The sequence below is a fragment of the Electrophorus electricus genome, chromosome 4, assembly GCF_013358815.1.
Source record: "Electrophorus electricus isolate fEleEle1 chromosome 4, fEleEle1.pri, whole genome shotgun sequence".
Lineage (NCBI taxonomy): Eukaryota > Metazoa > Chordata > Actinopteri > Gymnotiformes > Gymnotidae > Electrophorus > Electrophorus electricus.
In genome coordinates this window covers 9,011,585-9,032,428 of record NC_049538.1, presented here as the reverse complement: position 1 = coordinate 9,032,428, position 20,844 = coordinate 9,011,585, and the positions used below count along the sequence as shown (strand labels likewise).

Here is a 20,844-nt window from a genome sequence, read left to right as displayed (position 1 = left end):
ACTTGCTAGACAATCAAGTTTGCTAAGTAGCTGGCTAGCAGAGAAAGTAACTGTGATGCATCAGCTGTCATGTATAGATAGTGTAATTGACTACCTAAAACCCAATTTGAATTTAGCAAATCGGATGTTTTTTGAATCTTACATATTTCATCACATTTTATACAAACAGTTTTGTATGACTTTTTTGCTGCTGTGTGAGCACAATGGCTTCTGGACAAATTCTGCTCTTGAAGTCTGCAGTTATGTTGACTCGGTCCCACTGCAAACTTGTAACAAACTTCATTTATGCTGTTGAACTAATGGAAAAGCCTTTACAATGCCACTGAAATTTCCCAAAGCTAAAAAAAAAGGCAGCAAGTCAATGTTTAATTAAAACAGTAGTGAAATGATATCCTACATTTGGCTAAAAATGCACTATAGCAGAGTAAGTAATTTGACTAATATCTGGGTATTGCTACTAAAAAGCAGGTCTTAACTAAACTAAATTTAACTTCTTTATAAATGTGTTTAAAGTTAATCTTCAGTAGTATAGCCTTAAGTCTGCTGCACACTACACAATTTTAGCCTGGATTTTGCTGTCGCAGACACATTTTTGGGCTTGGCGATAAATGGCAGCATGCACCCATGACGATGCACGTGTAGTTGGAAGGGTTCGGTGGTGTGATTTTTTTTTTTTTTTTTTAATTTTTCCCCGCTATGTGAGCTGTAATGGATCCTCCGATATTTTCAAACGTGTTTGAAATCCTCACCGATGAATCGTGTTAAGTCTTGTGAGTACCTTTTGCGTCAGGTAGAAGGAGCAGTGATGAGCAGCAGCCAGTCAGAATGCAATAGAAAGCTCTGGCAGAATGACTGGACTGCTGCTACTGCTCTATACTATCATTCTGATTACTTGCATCTTATACTTTTGTATGACTTCTGAAAAGCTGAAGTTAACAGCTGGAAATAAAAGCTTTTAAACTGTGAATCTTACTGTTGTCAGTGACATTTGTTAAAGTGTTTGTAAGAGAGAGTGACATTCATGGTTTGACTTTTTGGGAATTAAGACCTTTTTTAGCCTCTGCTGTTTCAGGCTCCTTAGCTTTCATTCTTTAATTCTTGACAACAGTTGAGTGATGTGTAAAAATGGGTTTAGCTAAGTAGAAACAATTACTATTAGAGTAGAATAGTGTTGTACACCTCTAGAAACCCCTAAATGTATGCATGGTTGTATTGTATGCATAGACATGGGTCGTTTATTTGCCCATGAGTGAGGGTGGATGTATTTTTGCATTAAACCTGGCTGTCAGGTTGCACAAAATACATAACCATTCCTTATATGGTTGGCCTGAGTGAACTCTAACAGCCTCATAACAGCCTGTGATCACTTGTGTAGTGTGCACCTCTATATCAACAAAAATAAAACAGGCCACAGGTGATAAATGTCATATATATTGTGAGCAGTATAGTGATTCTGAGATTTTGGAAGTCATGTATAATAATAATAATAATAATAATAATAATAATAATAATAATAATGAGTAATGTAGTATCCATTTGGTGTTATTTGTCCTATGTCAGACTGCAGTTCCTTTGGTGGTCTTTTGTGACCTTGTGACTTCACTTTGTTATGGGTGCTTAGGATGTCACATGTTGATGGTATGGTGCTTGGGTGATGTAGACCAGTCTAGTATGGAGCAAAATGTACTGTAGTTATCTTCTGACTGGTGCATTGTACAAATGTGCTTGTTTTTTTTTTCTTCACCATTTTTCTATTCAGTCATAAAGAGGACAATGTATAAGGTGGTAATATTTTTTTTGTTCTTGTTTCCATTCTTGTCTGATCTGGTTACATCTGAATTGTAACCCAGTCATTTTAAAGATCAAAATGTTAATTCCTTGCTGGACAAACAAATTTCCTTATCTGTGTATAGATTGTGTATTTTATTACTTATCATACTTCATTTGTAAGTTGTCCATAATTTATCTAATAATTTCTAATTGTGTAAAATGTTGGGTTTTTTTTCTGATATATTTTTTCCCCCTCAAGATATTCTTTTGTCTTTCAATTTGGCTATGTAGTCTTGAAATTCCGAATAACAAATTGCTGCAAATAGCATGACAAAAGTTTGGCACCTTCAGATGGTTGTGTAGTATGTTTTAATGTCAATTTCCTATTTGGTCTTGATTTGGACTCGTTGGGCTTTAGACTTGTTTTGAATTAGCGTCACTCTTCAGTACATAATTTGACAATTATCTTCATTAACTGCAAACTCCCATCATTCTTTAGTCGAAGTGGTTGTTCATTGTGAATATAAAGAGTAATCCTACATGGTCTGGTTATTTACAATTCAAACCAATATTTCAAGTAAAGTAAGTTTTAGGCACATTTTTAGGTTTAGGTAAAAGCATAATGATCTCCCCATGCCGATTTTTAATCATTATAAAACACTTTTTGAATTACTGGACAATTTGGTTTTGGCATCAGGATGATACAGTTGTTTTGGCAGGTGCGGAGTCACTTTTGAAACATGAGGAGTTATTCCTTCAAGATGGTGCAGATTTTAGACATGCATGCATCATTCCTAAATGGACTCATTTGTTTGGTCTATGCACAGGACTGAAATCACTGATTGAGTGAGGTGGGGTGTAGCCTACTTGCCAGTGTAGTTTGCCTTTCAGTGATCTGTAATTTGCTATTATTGCAGCATATGCATGCTGTTTAAAAAGATAAGTGGACTAGCTGGTTTGAGTTGGTTAGTATGGATGCACAGTTGGCAAGTCTGGCTCGATGGATAATTTAATTGTAACTACCAGTTGTTTTGAATATAAAATGGATTAGAAATCCTGAACATAAATTCTCTGTGGTTGTCATACATTACCACAGATTTTAGGTGTGCTACTATGCCAGAGGGGCTGACCAAGAGCGAGGCAGCTCTCTGAACCCAAGGCGCTACATTCCTGTGGCTGAAGCAGTGTACTGGCCTTGGACCTACGACCATGGACCCGGTCGTCGTGCTCACAATGACTCTCTAGGCTTGCACCTTTTGCTCTGTATGTTGGCTCTCCATCCAGTCTTTGTATAAAATACATTTATTAAAAACACGTGCTAAGAAGGCACTTGAGTCTCAGAGGAAAAGGGGTGGAGACTTGAGCCTCTTATTGGGTCTGTGTACACATGTTTCACTAGAAACATTGACCATGGAGGGGGTTTCTGTCCTTAATGTAGGTGCCTATAGCTCAGTGGGCTTTAGGTGATCGGTGAAGGTTTGTCTGCTGCTGCCACCCCAGGGTGCTGACTGCACTGCTGAGTAATGATTCCCAACATGCTGTCTCGTGCTCTGTGTGTGCGTGCACGTCTGGCTTTTTGGAGGTACGTGGAGGGTTTGTTGTGAACGATCCTTTGCTGCCTGGCGGTGACAGCTGTGTATGTGGGTGACGGGGCTGGGATGGGGGTGTGTGTGTGTGTGGGTGTTTGTATTCTTGGTGAACGCCTGAGGATCCGCTCTGACCTGCTCATGCTCCACGTGCCACTGCCACTCCGTCTCTTCAGGAGTGGCGGGGCTTCCAGCACAGATGACTTCTGAAGCGTAGTGCATACTGCCTCCTCACGCGTGCCATCCACGCGCTCCTCTGGCCTCGCTCGCCCACTCCTGCACCGTCTCTTCCTCTAACTCCAGTTCTTCAACCTTTGTTTCCTTCATTCTTATACCTAGACTGGCTCTTTCTTTCTTTTCCATTTTTTTGACTACCTTTCAGCTTTTTGCCATTTATATTAATCATTATATCGAGCATTTTCATAACTTCTTTGTCTTCTTATATATTTCAAATTTGTTTTCTGTGTAGTCAGAGACTTTTTTTTCCCCCCATTCTGATGTTTTATTTCATTCTGTTCGTTTCTTTTCTGTTTGTGTCTTTCTCCTTTGGATTGTAGCTTCCAGTTTGTGTATAAGATCAAAGGACTGTCACCAGTAGTCTAGGCCAGGGATGTCAAACAACAAAAGCCTTGGATAGAAGTTAGACTTCTCCTTGCTTCTAAATGCCCCATGAATCAGTAGCTAATAATCACCCCTTCAGTAGTTGAATCGGATCTTTTAAAGCAAGGAAAATGCACTGCAGTTTGTGGGAGCAGATGCGTGACTCCCTTAGGGTTAACCTACTTGACCAGGTAAAAAAGATTTAAGATTTTGTTTCAAAGAAATGTTGGATTTAAGATGTATTTTTAAGAATCATATATATATATATATATGTGTGTGTGTGTGTTTGTCATTTACTTTTAAAATGCAGCAGATTAGCATAGTAATTTCCTTCTCTAAACCTTTGGGTTGCATCTGTAGATTTAATTTACATAATGTCTGTGTTTTTGGTGAAATGGTATTAACCTTTAGATGGGGCCTAGAGAGAATAGAAGAAGCATTGCTGAATGTGCTAGTGGAAGGCAGTGTGGAGACGACGGTACAGCTGTAGAGCCACGGTTGTCTTTCAACACTCACGACTATACAAGTCATTCTGTGCAAAAAATGAGGGTTTTACACTTTCTCCCTGTGCTTTTTGGAATGCTTTGCTGTGTACTTATGTTGTATGCGACGTTTTAATGCATTAGTTTCCGGTTAAATATGGATTTGCAATTTCTCGAGTCCATTTGGAAATTGCTGAGCAATATTGCTAAATGTTTTTCTATTGTTCCAGGTATGTAGCAAAGGTCTTGCAAACATTTGTTTTATATCATGGACTGGTATGTATTATCAAGCTACCATCTTCTCAAAGTCTGATGCAGTGTTTTTCTTTGATCTTTATGAGGCTATTTTTGTTTGTCTTATACATTATCTGAAGATCACAAAGTAAATGTTCCCCGTCCCCATACTGTTCACTGTAAATTCAGACTAATTTTAATAATGAAGTCTGTTAACATGACTTGTATAATAAATCAAATGCATAGTTTCTTGACCCTCTGGTAGAATGTCTTGTGTTGTATTTTGTTCATCTCAGTTCATGTTGTATATTGGAAAGTGTCCTCATCTGAATTGGTCCTTGTAGTGGAGGCATTGTTTCCAAGCAAACACGACCTAGTTCATCTGAAAAATGCCTGAGATTTGGAGTTTGTTAAAGATCTGTCTCCGAAATGTCAAGAACAATGACCTTGATGATGCAAGACATGCATAGCTGGTATACTCTGGGTAGGAAATGATGTAATAAAATGTAATTGTTCATACTAAAGCTTTAATAAAATGTATTTGAGAAGGGCCAAGAGGTACTTATTCATATATACCCATACTGAACCCATTTCAAAATAACTGGGCCAGAGTGAGGTGCAACCAAATTTAAAGCTTGAACTAAGAGGTTCAGATCTTTATGCTGTTCTGTCAAATAGTCCAGAGTTTGAAAGACTTGTTCATTTCAGTGCAAAACCTTATCTGTGGCTTAACTATGTTCTCTATAAAGGTTTCCCTACTTACTCTACATATGGGCTACAACGTGTCTCAGTGTAACCATGTGACTGACTTGCATAAAGAATACTCAAGAGTACAGGAAAGCATTTTGTTGGTCTCGATCAGGGGAGCCCAGCTCCTGAGGTCCTGGGGATCTACAGAATTTCATAATCTATTACACCTGATCCAGATGTAACCAAGGTGTTCAGTGGCACCTGAAATTAGATCTAGGTGTACAGGAACTAAACTGCAGACTGTGGTGGATGTCCAGGACCCAGAGTTGCGCACCCTCATGGAGCCCATTGAGGTGTTTGGCCTGTTCTTATGTTCAATGGGAGAGGCATCTTGCTCTGTTTTGCTCCAGCATGACTTGGGGAAGGCGGATGGGGACATGGCTGCACTTTTTTAAATGTGTTTATTAGAATTGTCTGATATGGCATTTAAAATGTTCTGTAGGAGACATCTCAAAAGCTGGTTCTGCCCATCCCTTAATTCCACCCTTTTCTCTCAAGCTCATATTTCTTGTTGGGGCAGGTGTAATCAGGAGAAATGATAGTATCTTTCACAGAGAAAGAAGCATCTAAAATATATTGATTAGAACCCTTTACAAATTAAATAAAATGCATTCCCTCTTATGACAAAAAAAAAGAAGAGGGGGGGAAAAAGCAGGGTAATGGAATTTCGTGCATTTTCAGACGGGCGGCAGTTCAGATTGTAGCAGTGATTAGAAGCTTTACCGTTGCAAAGACAGGTGATTAAAATACGGCGACCTGTACATTACACCTCCTGGGATGACTGTTTAGAATGGAAATCACGTTTTGGAAGTAAAGGTGAATAAAATATTCTCTTCATAGCTTTGTGATGACAGTAATATTGTACATTTTAAAGCTGTACTACACCAAAGTAATAATTCCCACAGTGGACTACATCAGGCCAGGTAGATCTGGAGAGCATAACAGTTTTTTTTTTTTCCCCCTCAGTCTAGCCTGCCTGACATCTCCCTCCATTCACAATTTGAGGCCTAAACAGACATAAAGGATGAAGTTCAGACTGTATCTGTCATTTGTTTTGTGAAGGGCTTCAGAATTGTGTGTGTGTGTGTGCGTGTGCAGGGAACGCCCAGCCAGCACTGCAGTCTCACACCACTCACAGTACTGTAACACAAACACCAGCTCTGTGGCGTCAGGTCCTCTCATACACCTAAACACGCTGGGATTTGCATGCTGGGATTCTAATTTTGTTTAAGTGCGGCTTGCGAACAAAATTCAGAGGCAAACAAGGCTGTTTTGGCTCCATTTTGATCAAGTCAGCAGGCAAGTGAGAGGCCATGTCTCTTACTCGTGCAGTAGATGCTGTTGGTGCACATTCCTCACTTTATGCATTGAAGCTCCATGGTGGGATGTGTAAATGTACTCCTTGTAATGCTTTCTCTCTAACCACAGCTACTCTGACTGATTGTGCTTGGTTGTGTGTAGTTCACTCACAGAGGACAGTGGATTCAGGATGTTCAGATTCTAATGAATGTACTGTTAGTGAGTGCTGCGGCAGATAGCAGTCTCTCCTCTCTGTCTCCCGCAGTCCAACGCTCCCGACGCTCTGAGCTCCAGGGTCTGCCTGGTTGCCCCTCACCTGACTGATCAGGCCCTCTCTCCTTCCACTCTGCGTTTTCACAGCAGAGGTGTGCTCCAGGGCCAAATCTCAGAGTAGGCGCAAGAGCGAGGGTGAGATGTCATGGTACTGATAAAAGTGCTTCATCCATGCTCTATTCGCATGGTTGTCAGGAAAGCCTGGCAAGTCAAACTGCTACCCCCACCCCCCTCCACCTTGGGAATTTCAAATGAGGGGCCGGGAAGATGGGCCAGGAGGACAGGCTGTCATCCATTCAGCAGCCAGCAGCGAGCAGTACTCCCTCTCCAGTCAGTGTGACATGTTGACAGTCCAGGCATGTGGCTGTCGGAGTTATTTCAAAGCGGTTAGTTTCTACTTCAGAGGATGGCACAGAACTCTTAGAAGGTGTTTTTTGAGTGCTTGAGCCCAAATTTTTAGCCCAAGCAGAATGCCCCTGCCAAACTGCTGTGTACTCGAACACACACTCCATGTAACACAACGATGAGAGTGATGCGTAACATCTATCTTCTCCCAGCTGGCTAAAGTAAGCCATTTCCACTGCTGATCGATCTCGATCTCTCTCTCTCTCTCTCTCTCTCTCTCTCTCTCCCCCCCCCCCCCCCCCCCCCCAGTTTTATATCCACACACTCCAAATCTTTTAGAACGTTTCTGAACAGCTGGGTGAACATCTGGGAGGAGTGAGTGTGCGTGTGCTACTACTTAGCACAGATGAGGGGTGTGGCATAGGCAAGGCTGATCTCTGGGAGAATAAAGATGTCTCTGCTTTGAAAATCCAAGCCCAGTAAGCACTTCACAGACTTGAGTGTTTGGGATATGCTGTAGTTTCTTACCCTGCTAGTTCCACATACAGCTGGACAGGATAGAAAAGCAAGCTGGCAGTGATGACCTGGCTGTTTATAGTGGTGGAGATTGAGGTCCAAAGAAATTAGATAGGCACCTAATGTATACGATATAAAAAATATAATGCAGCAGTCAAACTTATAAAAAAACTCAAAAACTTAATTACATTTGGCAGTGGCTAAAGCTGGTACTAAACACTTCACAGAAAAATATTGGTTGGATATTTAACTGGACGCAAATGGAAATTATTTTGGCAGTTATGTTCTTGGTATATTTTAGCCGTTTCCCTAAAATACTGCCCCCAGGTCAGTGTCGGGTCTCAATTCCCTTGGGTTTTTCCATGTAGGCTGGCACATGTAGCAACACATGATGAGACGTTTTGAAGCAGCTCTTAGTTATGGAGTAATGAGGGTGGGAAAAGCAGTGTTGCCTGTTTACTGATCCTGGTCACAGCCTTTATGGTCTTCTTAAAACTTCCTTTGCCTAAATCATATTAACTGCTGTAATGAATTGGCAGCACTGGTCTCAGAGTAGTGCAAAGCAAACTGCCTGAGCATTCTCTGAGTGAGTGGTGGTCTTAGCTCTGTTATGGGGTAAACCCAGATAGTGGTGTGTGTGGTAGAACAATAGTCCTGGGCACCGTGGCTGTGTGGAGGATTAAATTAGCAGCAGTTGTTTATCGTGTATCCCTCGTCCATCTGTCTGATTCTGAAGAGCCAGTGCTGTCTCTGCAATCAGACACTGCTTCACCAACCCTTCCCCACCAAAACTCACAGAGAATATTAAACTCTTTCAGAATCAGTAGTTTTGGTAATTAATCCTTTAGGAAATTTATGAATTAAGTTAAATGGCCTTTTAAAATAATGAGAAGTGAATTATTTTTTATCTGTGATTTGTGATGCTAGGGCCTGCAGTCAAGATAAATGCCTTTTGTGATTTTTCTTATGATGAATAAAGGAAACTTTGAAGTTCACTTCAGAATGCTAAAGCAGTTAACTAAGTCTCTCTGGAAAAAGAAAACGGTCAGACAGGAGAGAATACTTGAGCTACATCTCCACAGTGGTGCATGTTGTTCAAGTATGTTTTGGAATAATTGAGGTGGACAAGGAGACTCAAAGGTTTTACATTTTCCAAAGTTCCAACAGTAAAAATGAACATGTTCTCAGTGAGCGTTACTGTCAGACGTTATATTTATTTGCCAACTGTTTTAAATGGGGAAACATGAGCAAAACTTCACACGCACGCACACATGCTGCGAAGCCTTCCTATCTCTTTGCCACGTGCTCGGCAGTGACTCAATCTGCCTAGTGGAACCTCCTCTGCCAAGAGGGCTTGACTTCTCTCTATGCAGATTAGCCATGTGCTAATTGCAGTTACTTAATTAATTATTTTTTTGGGAGGGAGTGTGTGGATGCTCTCCTAACTCGCTGACTTATGAGAGGCTGGATTGCAGCGGCGACAGAATCTGACTGGCTCAGTGTTTAAAAGGGATGGGCTTTTATGGTAATATGCGCAGGGGTATAAACAAATGCAAGACTTAAGCAAATATGAACACATCGTAATGTATCTGGAGCAGGGAGGTCAGACTCGTACTTTGGCCTCCGAATACAGGCACATAAGAAGTCTGACACTTTACTCATATACCAGGCCTTCTGTGTAACTGTGGTTTAGATGCAAAACAATGCGCTTATTTACATGTTTGGTTCTGTTTTTGTAAGGCTTTAAGATGTTTAAAGCCCTCTCTGCCTTTAGATATCATTGTTAAGGGGTTCTACACATGGATCCAGATGATGTCCCTTATTAACCTTGTAAGACTGTGTGCCGGATTAATTGTTACCGTTCATAGAAGCAGGATTTCTTGCTTTTTTTTTTAAAAAAAAAGGCTTTATTCTGTTGCAGAGAGATCTTGCTCTCTCTGACCTCCGATCAGGATAAATGAACAGCATTTCCTCAGGGAACAAAAGCCCGACTAGTGCTTCCTCCTCTCGCGGCTTTTGCCGAGGGGAAGCCCAAGGTGTGTGTATTTTGTATACAAAGTACCCCGTAGGTGAGATTTTTAGCAACTGGGGTGTTTTTGTAATAAATGTGTTGTACACCTCCATGTTTTGGGCATGAGGAGCTGATGTGTGGATTTCGATGGTCATTTAATTCAGTTGGTTATGGGGCTAGTTGATACAGGTTCCCATATTCTGGAATCAGCTTTGCTTTAGCAGCAGAAATATTTCGCATCTAATTGCTAGCGTTGAGTAATCAGGAGGAGTCTAGCCTGTTGCACTCAACATAATGTATGCATTCATAAAGGGTTGTTCTCTTTGTAAATAGACTACTGCAGTCGTTTATACGCCCAACAGTATTAGCATGCCTCTTGCATTTATTAGCGGTCCTCACTGTAGCTGATTGATAGTGAGACTCCGTTTGCATAATTTGTTTCACTTTGTTGTGTTTTGAGGTCAAGGCTCGAGGAGAGGTCACTACTGTGAGCCCTGTGGGCCTGACACCTGTCTCTCCTACAGAGACGCCAGAGCTCCGGAGTGTGTGGGGGATTTGACTTTAGTTGTTTTGTCAGCCTCTCTCGCAGGTCTGTGTGCATGTGCTCAAGGGCCTTTCGGTCAGAACCAGATTCACTAACCTGGGTGTAGCAGTGCTAGCCAATTATAAAGGCGCAGTTTAATACTGTAGTATACCTGTTAAGGTCGCAGTACTGTCCTGCAGCCATGTGCTGTGATACTGCAGGAGATCGTTACTGTAGCTGGCACACCAGCATTGTGCAAGAGAAGTGTCTTAATACTCTGATCATGAATTAAGTAAGTGAAGTCAACCTGCAGAAATGCTCTGAAGTTTTTACTTGGAGAAAAAACACATTTTGTCCTGTACAGCTTTAAGTTTTCACTGCACATTGTCAGATGAAACCATTAAAAGGCTTTATTTAACAAAAATATAGAAGTGAGAAGAAACAAACCAATCTTGTGTGGTTTTCTCCCTTCAGTCCAATCTCCTATTTTCAATGCATCAATTACACAAAGCACAGTTACATGGAGGAAAATTGGGGATGTTGATGGCCTACTCACACTACGGTCAAGTTCATGTTTATTTGGGACATGTCCTGAATAACGGTGGGCCTAAATCGCATTTGGTTTTGGAAGAAATAATGGCTGTTGTACATCCCAATCTTTTAAAAATCTTTTGCTCAAATAAAGAGGAACCTGACTGAAGGCCCAGGCTTCCACATTTATCAGCAGAACGTCTCGACGTGCTGCGACCAAGCAATGAATTTCTTGGAGATTTAGCAAGATTGTCAAAGGCTTAAACGACTGTCTCGTGTGGCATGTGTTTAAACTGACGAGGAGCTGCAGAGCAGCGGTAAGGCACTTGCTGCCGTCACCTGGCACAGGTGAGAATGTCTCCGGATCCACCCCCACTAGAATGAATGGGAAATGTAGCCATGATTACTTTAAAGAAAGTGTTTACACAGAATAAAACAGCGTATCCCCCTTGTCATCAGTTCTAACCTTTAGCTGTCTGATTTATGCAGTGTAAGCAAAACTTTGTTTAAAATGAAATGAAACCAAACCAATGCGGGCCAGTCCAATATGCTTTCTCATTTGAATTGATGTTGGTAGTGTAAAAATTGTATTATACTTTTATTTTATTTTTAGAAATAAAACATTGGCCACAGGTGTGACATGTTCAGCATGGGTTTAGCAACAGGAGACATCCATGTTTCCACTGGGCTGCCATGTTATACAAAAATCACCTTTCATCCAAGTCCCAGAGTGTATCTGGATTAGCCATAGAACAGCAAATTTCAGCTCCAACTCTTAAATAAGAGAACATGAACACTTCTTGTAACCATTTTCCACTTGACTGGTAGGTCATGAATCAAAACATTCCAGAAGGTGTGCTGAAAAACGGCGGACAGCTGACCCACATGACACACTCTGAATTGTAATGTCTGTTCTGTCGATTCCACTTCTACATGCTTAGTTGTTACCCTCTGTCACCATTACTGTTTTGAGCTAATCAGACTCCAGAAGAACCATGACCGTGTCTTTTGTGTTGGAGAGAAGCTGGTTCAAGATCAGCGCACAGGCTCCTACGTCCAGCCCAGACTCTGTGGGTGCACTTCTATCATTCATCCAGTGCCAAGAGCTCTTTATTAAAGCTGCAGGAGGAGCAGGACTGGCTCCAGTTCAGACACACACACACACACACACACACACACGAGCGCACATATATGCGTATGCGTACACACGCAGCTGGGACCTGTTACACTCTCACAGACAGACTGCCCTGTGTCTCACAGCTATAAATAGCTCTGGTGGTCTTCTTCAAGGAATCAAGCGGGGGGGGGGGAGTGTGTGACTCCGGTGGAAGTCGCAAACTGAGTTGGAGCGGCATGGTAATCGTGAGAAGCAATTAAGGTGGTGTAGTCATGTCTGTGTGACCTGGGAGAGGTAAGTGTGAGTGCCACTGAGGAGTGAATAAAACATGAGTCTGAAGATACACACACGCGCGCGCGCGCACACAAACACTCTTGCTCTTAGAAATGGCTTATATTACATACTGTGATGCCTTGTTTCTGTTAAAGCAACCTGGCTCAGCTTCCTGAACACTAGAAGGTTCAAACCCCTATTAGTTGGGGGGTGGTGGGGGAGAGAAGAAAGAAGGAGCCCCTCCTTCGTTCATGTGCCCTGTCATGTTGCTACAGGAAAGCCCAGCATGCAAGTGAAGCTCACGGAGCTGTTCACGGCTTTGAGCAGGTTTCAGTGCATCACTGGGCTCAGATATTTCCCCACTGGAGCTGTTCATCAGTAAGGAGGTCTGTTTAGTTTGTGTGTTAGTTTGTGTGTGCGTGCATGTGCAAATAATGAATCCACTAAGTGCTCCTCAACTACTCCACTGGCCCTTTACCTCCTAGCACTCCTGTGGTATGTGATCAGGGCCTGTAGCACACCGATGAAGGTGACTGGGATTATTGAGTGATTTATAGCTTGGTCAGATTTTTGTTTTTTAAGTTGCTGCTTAACATTTAATAAGCAGAACTTTGTATTCGCTTGTTTGTTTGATTCTTGTTCCTGTCATCCTGCGTGGTGTGTTTTTGTTTGTTTGTTTGTTTTTTTGGACCCCTTTTGGGGTTTTTTCTATGTGGTGGATTTCACTGTTCTGGCAGAAACACACACACACACACACACACACCTGTGCATTCAGAACAGCCTGTCAAATTCAGCCAAGTTGCTGAACTTGTTTGTTCATTCATTGATGCTACACATGCCATCTGTTTTATTTGATTTTAGTGATCAGTGCTTGAGTTGGTGAGTATTATGTCTCATGCATTGTAATTTGGTGAATTGATCTCCCAGTGCTCAGGCAAAAGTTGATGTGAGTTTCACACATGCATCAGTCTTCATTCTGTAAGTGAGGTTCACACTCGTGTGCACACACACCAGTCTTCGTTCTCCAAGTTCTCCGGTGTTTTCAGAATATCCGCCCAGCAGAATGCTGTGTGCTTGCTCTCGCTCTCCCGTCACCCCCCGATTGAAATACTCTGTGTGTAATCTTCCGCAGCTACTCCAAAGAAATCTGACATTGAATGAATCTAAACTCTTAAGGGCCAAATTTATAAAACCTCCTGCTAGATGTAACACAACATTTAACAGCAAGTAGCATTGTGGTAGCACGATTCCTCATTCATAAATGTGGATTGTCAGTGCGTTTTACCGTTTGCCCGATATATGTGGTGCTACTACAGGATTTTGTCTCATTTGCATATGACATCAGCAATTCATAATAGAAAACGCCACCTGAACCTCTCCAATGGTAAATTGAAAGCCGATGTATATGGGATAATCTTTTCTCTAAAAGTGTTTGGTCACACATGCAAGTCGTCAACAAAATTCTGCACATGCATGCATTTAACCAATTAACAACATTATTTAAAGGGCTGTATCTTGCATTTTCCTTTTCTATTTTCTCTTGATGTCTCCTGACATTTGTGTTTCTTTGGTCCAAAACCAGCCATAATTGGTTTTAATGAGATCGCTTTCCAGCCTCTTTATCCCTTTCACTTGAACAGGGTCTTTCTGCTAATGTGCCTTTTAAGAAGAATATGAAATAAATAAGCTCTCTTCTGATTGGTTGCTCTGTATTGTTTCTCATTAAGAAAGCATTCAGAGCAGAAATACGCCAAAGTGGGAGGGACTAAACTGCTTTAGGCAGAATTGGCAGAGATATGTAAATGAGTTTCTTCTCTTGAGAGAAGACTTCAAAACAGGCTGTTTTTGAAGTTGCATTACCATATATGGACTTTTTGGACTGGGGAAGTCAACGGTGTGTTTTGAAACTTTAACAATATTTACATGTTGCTTCAAAATTCCATATTTCAATAAAGTGAGAACCTCAGTTTTCCATGGTAGGGGCCTTTTTAAAAGGCACATTTTTGGTCTGTTAGGAGTCAGCATGATGACAAACTCTGCAACTGCCATAGTACACAGGAGGATATGAAGAGGAAGGTGACTTGCTTGCGCAGGAGTGCCGAATGCCATGGAGGAGAAGGAGGAAACTATAAACAGAGAGGCTGAGGAGAGATGCAGTTTTGCTGTCCTGCCATGATTTAGCAGAAGTACTGAAGGCATCACCCAAGCACTCGGCTCATCCGTGTAGTTCCTATCTTGGTGAAAGTTATGTTACGTTTTTATGTAACTGGCAGTTTTCTGTGCAACACTGGTCTCACCTCTCGGATTAGTCAGTCATCTGTCTCTTGCCGTGGGTTTTTATTATGTATGGCTTCATTTACATGTCAGGTTTGATTGGCCTTCTCCCAGGGCATATTTGAGTTTAGCGCAGTGGTAACTGTACACCGATTGCACTAATTATTGCCACGGTAACTTTATGAATAGGGATTAAATATTGTGTTTTGCATTTTGCGTGCTGTAGCGCAGTTACTGTCAAGTATTCTAGAAATAATAAGATTTGGGGTCAGATTCAGAAGTTTAACTTTGATAAACAGGTTTCTTCCTTCAAATTTACCAAGTATTTAAAAGCAGGTGAGGCAGAGCAACACAGCTGAACTGCTAATGTGACCCCACGTAATGTCCGTTTTGGTTCATTTGAGATTGTATAATTGGTCGAACTGCCACTCACAGAAAATGTTGCGTTAATGTTTCAGTAATTTTGTTGTACTGCTACTGGAGATGACTTTCTCTCTCTCCCTCTCTCTCTTTTCTCCCTGTTGTCCATGCAGCCTCCGAGCCCAATGGACCAGGTGGGCAAGATCCGGGGCCAGCATTATGGAGCAGGAAACCCCTACTCCCAGCCTCAAGGGCCTCCTCCAGGGGCCCAGCAAGGCCCTCCGTACCCCGGGCAGGGATATGGCCCACCAGGGCCGCAGAGGTACCCCATCGCCTTGCAGGGGCGTACCCCTGGAGGTATGGGGGCCATGCAGTATGGACAGCAGGTGGGTTCCGCTTGATAAGGTGACTTCATTTGTGTTCGACATGTTTCTGAAATACCCGTAGTGTTTTTCAACAGCACAGCAACTGCGTCGCTGTGTCTCAGGGCAGTGTTCCTTTAAGACCGCAACTACTCTGGTGTAGACAGACAAAAATGCAGACGTGTGCACAGGTGTGGAGCTGGCCTGTCTGTGCTCACCTCCCCCCTACCATCAGATGCACATCCTGTGCGTGTATGAAAGTGTTAGCCAGTTTACTATCGCAGGTTAATAAGTACTATCGCAGGTTAATAATAAGTAATATAGCAGTTTACTATCGCAGGTTAATAATAAGTAATATAGCAGTTTACTATCGCAGGTTAATAAGTACTATCACAGGTTAATAAGTACTATACCAGTTTACTATGGCAGGTTAATAAGTACTATAGCAGTTTACTATGGCAGGTTAATAAGTACTATAGCAGTTTACTATGGCAGGTTAATAAGTACTATAGCAGTTTACTATGGCAGGTTAATAAGTACTATAGCAGTTTACTATGGCAGGTTAATAAGTACTATTGAGTTGTTCGTTTGAGCTCGGTGCTCAAACGAACAACTGTTATCAATTCAGAGATGTGTTGAAATATTGGTAGTCCAAGTACTATAGCAGTTTAGGTCATGCATGCAGTCGAAGCTTTAAAAAATTTATGAATTGTGGGTTGGTAGAAACAAAAGAGAAAACATTTGATTTTTCTATGTGACAAATGATATTTTTGACCATTTCTTCTTGTAGAGCAATAACTTTCTCTATTTTTCCTTTATGAAGAATACATAGAAAACACACGTAGGACAAATGCCAAAATCCAAGTATTTCAGTCATTCTTGTGCCAAACATACAAACTTATTTTGCAGTATGACTACAAATAATTCCCCTTTACATCCTGTTGATTAATTTAAAAATTCAAAAGCTTTCAAAGTAGAGACTATAAACTGCTATGCAAAATGCTGCACTGTTTATACAGTTTAAATGACAGCTAATGAGAAAATGGTGATGGCAACCACTTAGAAGTAAAATGTGCAACATTTAAGCCTGGCGTCAGCCAATAATGGTGGTCAGCATGGTGACCTGCCCTACCACGAATAAAAGAAGGAAAGTGAGGCACAGCATGCGCTTGAGTGCTGGGAGCCCCACAAAGACCGAGAGGTCTCCAAACACCGTGGCCAACCCAGATATAATTCTGGGATTTGACACAGGAGCACTGGAGGACCACGATGGAGGCGAATGTGAAAGTTGCATTAAAGAAGTACCGTTGAGTTGTCGGCATGTGCTGTGTCAATCATTATGTCCTGAAGGATCAAGGTTTCACGTGGAGGAGGGAGAAGAAATGCCAATACAGATGTATGGTCTAAGCTCATACGGCCTTTAGTCATCAACCTAGAACGTTTCAGATAAGAGAATACTTCAGCTAGGTCGCAGGCCCGTGACACAGCAAAATGGTATAATGGCTAAGCAAAGCAATCCTGGCTTTGTAAAAGCTGTAAGCATAACAGCTGATAGCAGTGCATTCTAAACGTGGGTGTTATATCTCTTCTAAACATGGGTGTAGATTCTTCTAAACGTGGGTGTAGATCTTCTCCTCATGTTTATGAAAGTCGAACTCTGGCTGATGACATACAAGCTGCACGGGCTCTGCTACTGATCCACCCAGCAGAGTTAACACTCCTCTGGAACATGATCGGCTGTCAATAGTAGCTAGTGATTTTGAAGGCAGGTTTTTTTTTCCCCCAGTACTTGTTAGTACAGTTGCTGATGTTTTGTGTGTTGCAGTGGCAGCTTTGCCGTGTCTGTTAGGTCATGCCCTGGGCGAAGACAGGAAAATTCGAAAAATCTCTCCATAGCTCATTTGACTATGATTAGCTTTGGGTCTTGAAACGAAGGTCTTATTGCACACACGATATGCTCTTTCCATCTTGGTATGAAACGGTGGTTATTGTGAGTGTGTAGTAAAGCCAGCAGTCGTTGTGTGGCCTCCAAGTGCGCATGGGTGCGTGGTGAGGGGAGGCTGGGACGGGGCCTTCCGTGGGTTTGCTCGCCCACCGGGGTGCGTGGTGTTCCCAGAGAGCACGGAGACCCAATAGACTCTTCAGGTTGTTTTGAATGACTCTTTCAGGGGGCAAGGGGGAAATAAGTGCCCACCTTGTCACCACCAGACATTTTGTCTTTTACTGTAGCCCTTGTCTCCAGCAAGGTGGGTTCTTACTTATAAGATGCTTGGAAGAAGCAAGAAATTTGGGTGTTTTCCATAGGACCGTGTTCATCATGTTTGCTTCAAGTGTCTAAAATTCTAAGTGGACAGCAGAGAAGCTGTTGAATCAAAAAGTGAAAAGATGTTCCAGCATATTACATTGCAGAGATGTGCGTTAGTTAACTGAGGTTAGTAGATCGCCGTGTGGTGTAATGTTGCACTATTGGTTCTGTCTTTTCTTTCTCACTGTAGATGGGTTACGGACAGCATGGCCCGGGAGGTTATAGCCAGAGCCAGGGGTCCTACTATGGCCAGCAGGGCCCTCCTCCTCACGGCGGCCCCCAGCAGTCTCCATACCCCCAGCAGCACCCCAGTGGCCCTGGATCGCAGCATCCGTACTCTCAGCCGCCTCCTGGTCCACCCCATGCTCAGGGCGGCCCCCCTTATGGCCAGCCCCAGGGACCTCCTCAAGGCCCTGGGCAGGGCCAGCCTCCATACTCCCAGGCACCGCATTCCCAGGCTAGCCAGTCGCCGTACCCCCAGTCCCAGGCTCAGTCCCAGCCGCAGGGCCCACCTCAGACCAGCCATGGTCCCCAACCGCAGCCTGGATACCCCCAGCCCCCGTCCGGCCCGGGGCAGACGCCCCAGCAGCAGCCCCCCTCTCAGCCACCCCAGCAGGGCCAGCCTCAGCAGCAGCAGGCCAGCACGGTGCAGCCTCAGCAGTCCCAGCAGCCCCCGGGGCATGGAGCAGCCCCGCAGGGCCAACCCTCGCCATACCCCCAGACTCCACCACTGCAGACACAGCAGCAGTCACCCTACCAGCGCTTCCCGCCTCCCCCACAGGTAACGAGCTGCATTGTGGGTCCCATCAGCGATCAGTGAACCTTGGTATACCCTGGAGCTTTGGTTGTCATGGATGGTTGTGTGCTTGTGGAGGTGCCCATAAGTTTAAAAAAAAAAAAATGTTGGTGAGAACTGAATGGAATGCAAGTGCCAAGTTGAATAATCACACTTAAAAAATCACTGGTCCATGCTGTTAAATTTGTGTGTTTGTGCGTGTGTCTGCACGTGAGCCTGTGCACTGATAGCGCTTTTACTTGCCAAATAAACAGGATGTTTACTTTTGGGTCCCAGACTCCCACTGCTGACTAAAGGTCAAAAGAAGAACTGTGCAACAGAGCAGTTGTGTCAAAAATACACTGAGCCCATCACGTTCAGACTGAGACCTAATGCAGTGTTTTTAGTAGCTTAAAGCAAAGTGTATGACACACATTCAAGTGTTTGACACCCAGCCTTAGGTGTTCAGCTGCTGCAGCCTTGCCTCCAATTCTGTTTTTCCTCTCCACTGCCTTATCCCCCCCCGTATGTACCTTAAGGAGCTGTCCCAGGACTCGTTCAGTTCTCAAGCTTCTGCGCCGTCATCTAACCAGCCCATGTCCTCCAGTAAGAGTGGTACGGAGGACGGCATGCCGGGACGGCCCTCCAGCCTGCCAGTGAGTCCCCCCGCCGTTGGATAACTCTATTATTAACAAATGTCTGCTGTCCTGATTATACTTTTCTTTATCCTAGAGTCCCAACACTTGTTTCACCACTGCCATTTGTATGAGCATGCTGTCTCTGAGCTCAGTGTAACACTACTGTGCGAGCGTGTTTGTGTATGTGTTTGTGTGTGTATGTGTGTGTTAATTGTCCACAAGTGGGTGCATCACTTGATGGGGGACAGTGGCATGGTGCAGGGCTTCCGTTTTGGGTGTTGGATCCAGGACTGGGCTCGGGTGTGCAGCTTGCTCTGTGCCTCTCTGATGTGCTAGATGCACAATATGAGAAATATAGTGTGACTACTGTGCAATGAATGTCATGCTATTAAAAATGCATTGGGCAAGCACTCTATGGGAAACATTAAAAGATCACCAGGTATTATTTGTTGTTTGGATTATTAGAGCACCCAGAGTCATCACAATACCTGCAGACCACACACCTGGATCAGTGGAGTTGTACCAGATGGTTAGAGCGCACCGGAATTATTCTTGGAGCATTTTTGCGTGTTGCAGCCTTATGTGATATCAGTATTTGGTAATGTGATTGCAATTAAAATATACTGTGCAGGCTGAGGGATGGGTCTGTGTGTGCGTGTGTGGTTGGGGCTGGCTAAATGTGTTTGGTTGTCAGTGTTTGTCTGTTTTTAATGGTCAGTGAATGGCAGATAACTCCATCAGGGAATGCAAACAAGAAATTGTCATTAATGAGAGAAGGAAAGTGTGAGTGAGAACGGAGCAGCAGAGGACAGGAGGAGGGGAAGAGCGAGCGAGCGCGAGCGCGTGTGTGTGTGAGAGCGGGAGAGAGTGCAAGCACATGCTGTCTGTGCCAGTGGGGGATGCCCTCAGGATGTGGTTCCCTCTTCTTTTATTTATTTCTTTTATTTATTTATATATTTCTACTCAGCCCAACCAATGGCTGAGGCAGTCCAGGGTTCTGTGTGTGTGTGTGTGTGTGTGTGTGTGTGTGTGTTTCTTCTCCAGGGGAATCCCTGGGGCTGGACTACACTGGCTCTGAGAGGCCCCTGTCTCAACCTCTGGCCCGCCCCCTCCTCCTCTCCTCATGTCATCGCTCCAGCTGCTAACTATAGCTTGGCTGGATGCATAGAGGGAAATCACTTCTGACTGAACTTCTCATACTCCCACAGTCACAGAGCAGTTATGGTTTACAAAGCACAGCGCTTCTGCCTATTGATGAAGGCTCTGCGTATGGTCATTCTAGCATGGCGTATCCCAAAACCTGAGTTTTTGCACACACTCTCTGCTATTTCTTGGCATTTCTCTACACAAATTCTCCAAGATGGTGAAGGACTGCTGCTGTTTGTTTTGCCGTTCTTCTCTACTCAAGTTTGGGGGGGTGTTTTTGAGGCGATGCGGTCCGATTTAAGTTAGCAGCATATGTGAGGTCGTGACACACGAGAACAACCTGAATAAATCAGGAGGCAACCTAACAGCCAGTCGCTGGGCCACGTTATCCACCCTCAGAAAGCTGCCGGCAGACTTCTCACTGTCGGAGCACGGAGAGTAAGTGATGACGTTAATACTGACATGGGATGGTGCCCAAAGCAACGTGGTTACAATTGCTATGTGCTCACTCGTAAATGCTCAAAGATAGACCATGGCTAGCTGTTATATCCTCCTGGTCATTGTTGTCTTAGACCAGGAAGCATGGAGCTCGGTTCCACAACATCCCACTAAGGGTCAAATATCTGCTGTAGCCAGGTTAGTACAGCCATTATAATAACATTGTTCTTCTATTA

At 43.3% G+C, this 20,844-nt stretch overlaps 1 protein-coding gene across 2 annotated transcripts in view; it reads left to right on the top strand.

Annotated features, from left to right (window-relative positions):
- arid1ab (AT rich interactive domain 1Ab (SWI-like)) overlaps positions 1 to 20,844 on the top strand; it is a 48,804-nt gene that overhangs the window by 4,534 nt on the left and 23,426 nt on the right. For both annotated transcript variants that reach the window (XR_004775867.1, XM_035525130.1), the window contains exons 2-4: positions 15,118 to 15,330; positions 17,802 to 18,392; positions 18,926 to 19,042. Coding sequence is in view for 1 of the 2 variants with exons in the window: in XM_035525130.1 (XP_035381023.1) it covers positions 15,118 to 15,330; positions 17,802 to 18,392; positions 18,926 to 19,042 (921 nt within the window). In the remaining variant the exon portion in view is untranslated. The remainder of the gene's footprint in view (positions 1 to 15,117; positions 15,331 to 17,801; positions 18,393 to 18,925; positions 19,043 to 20,844) is intronic.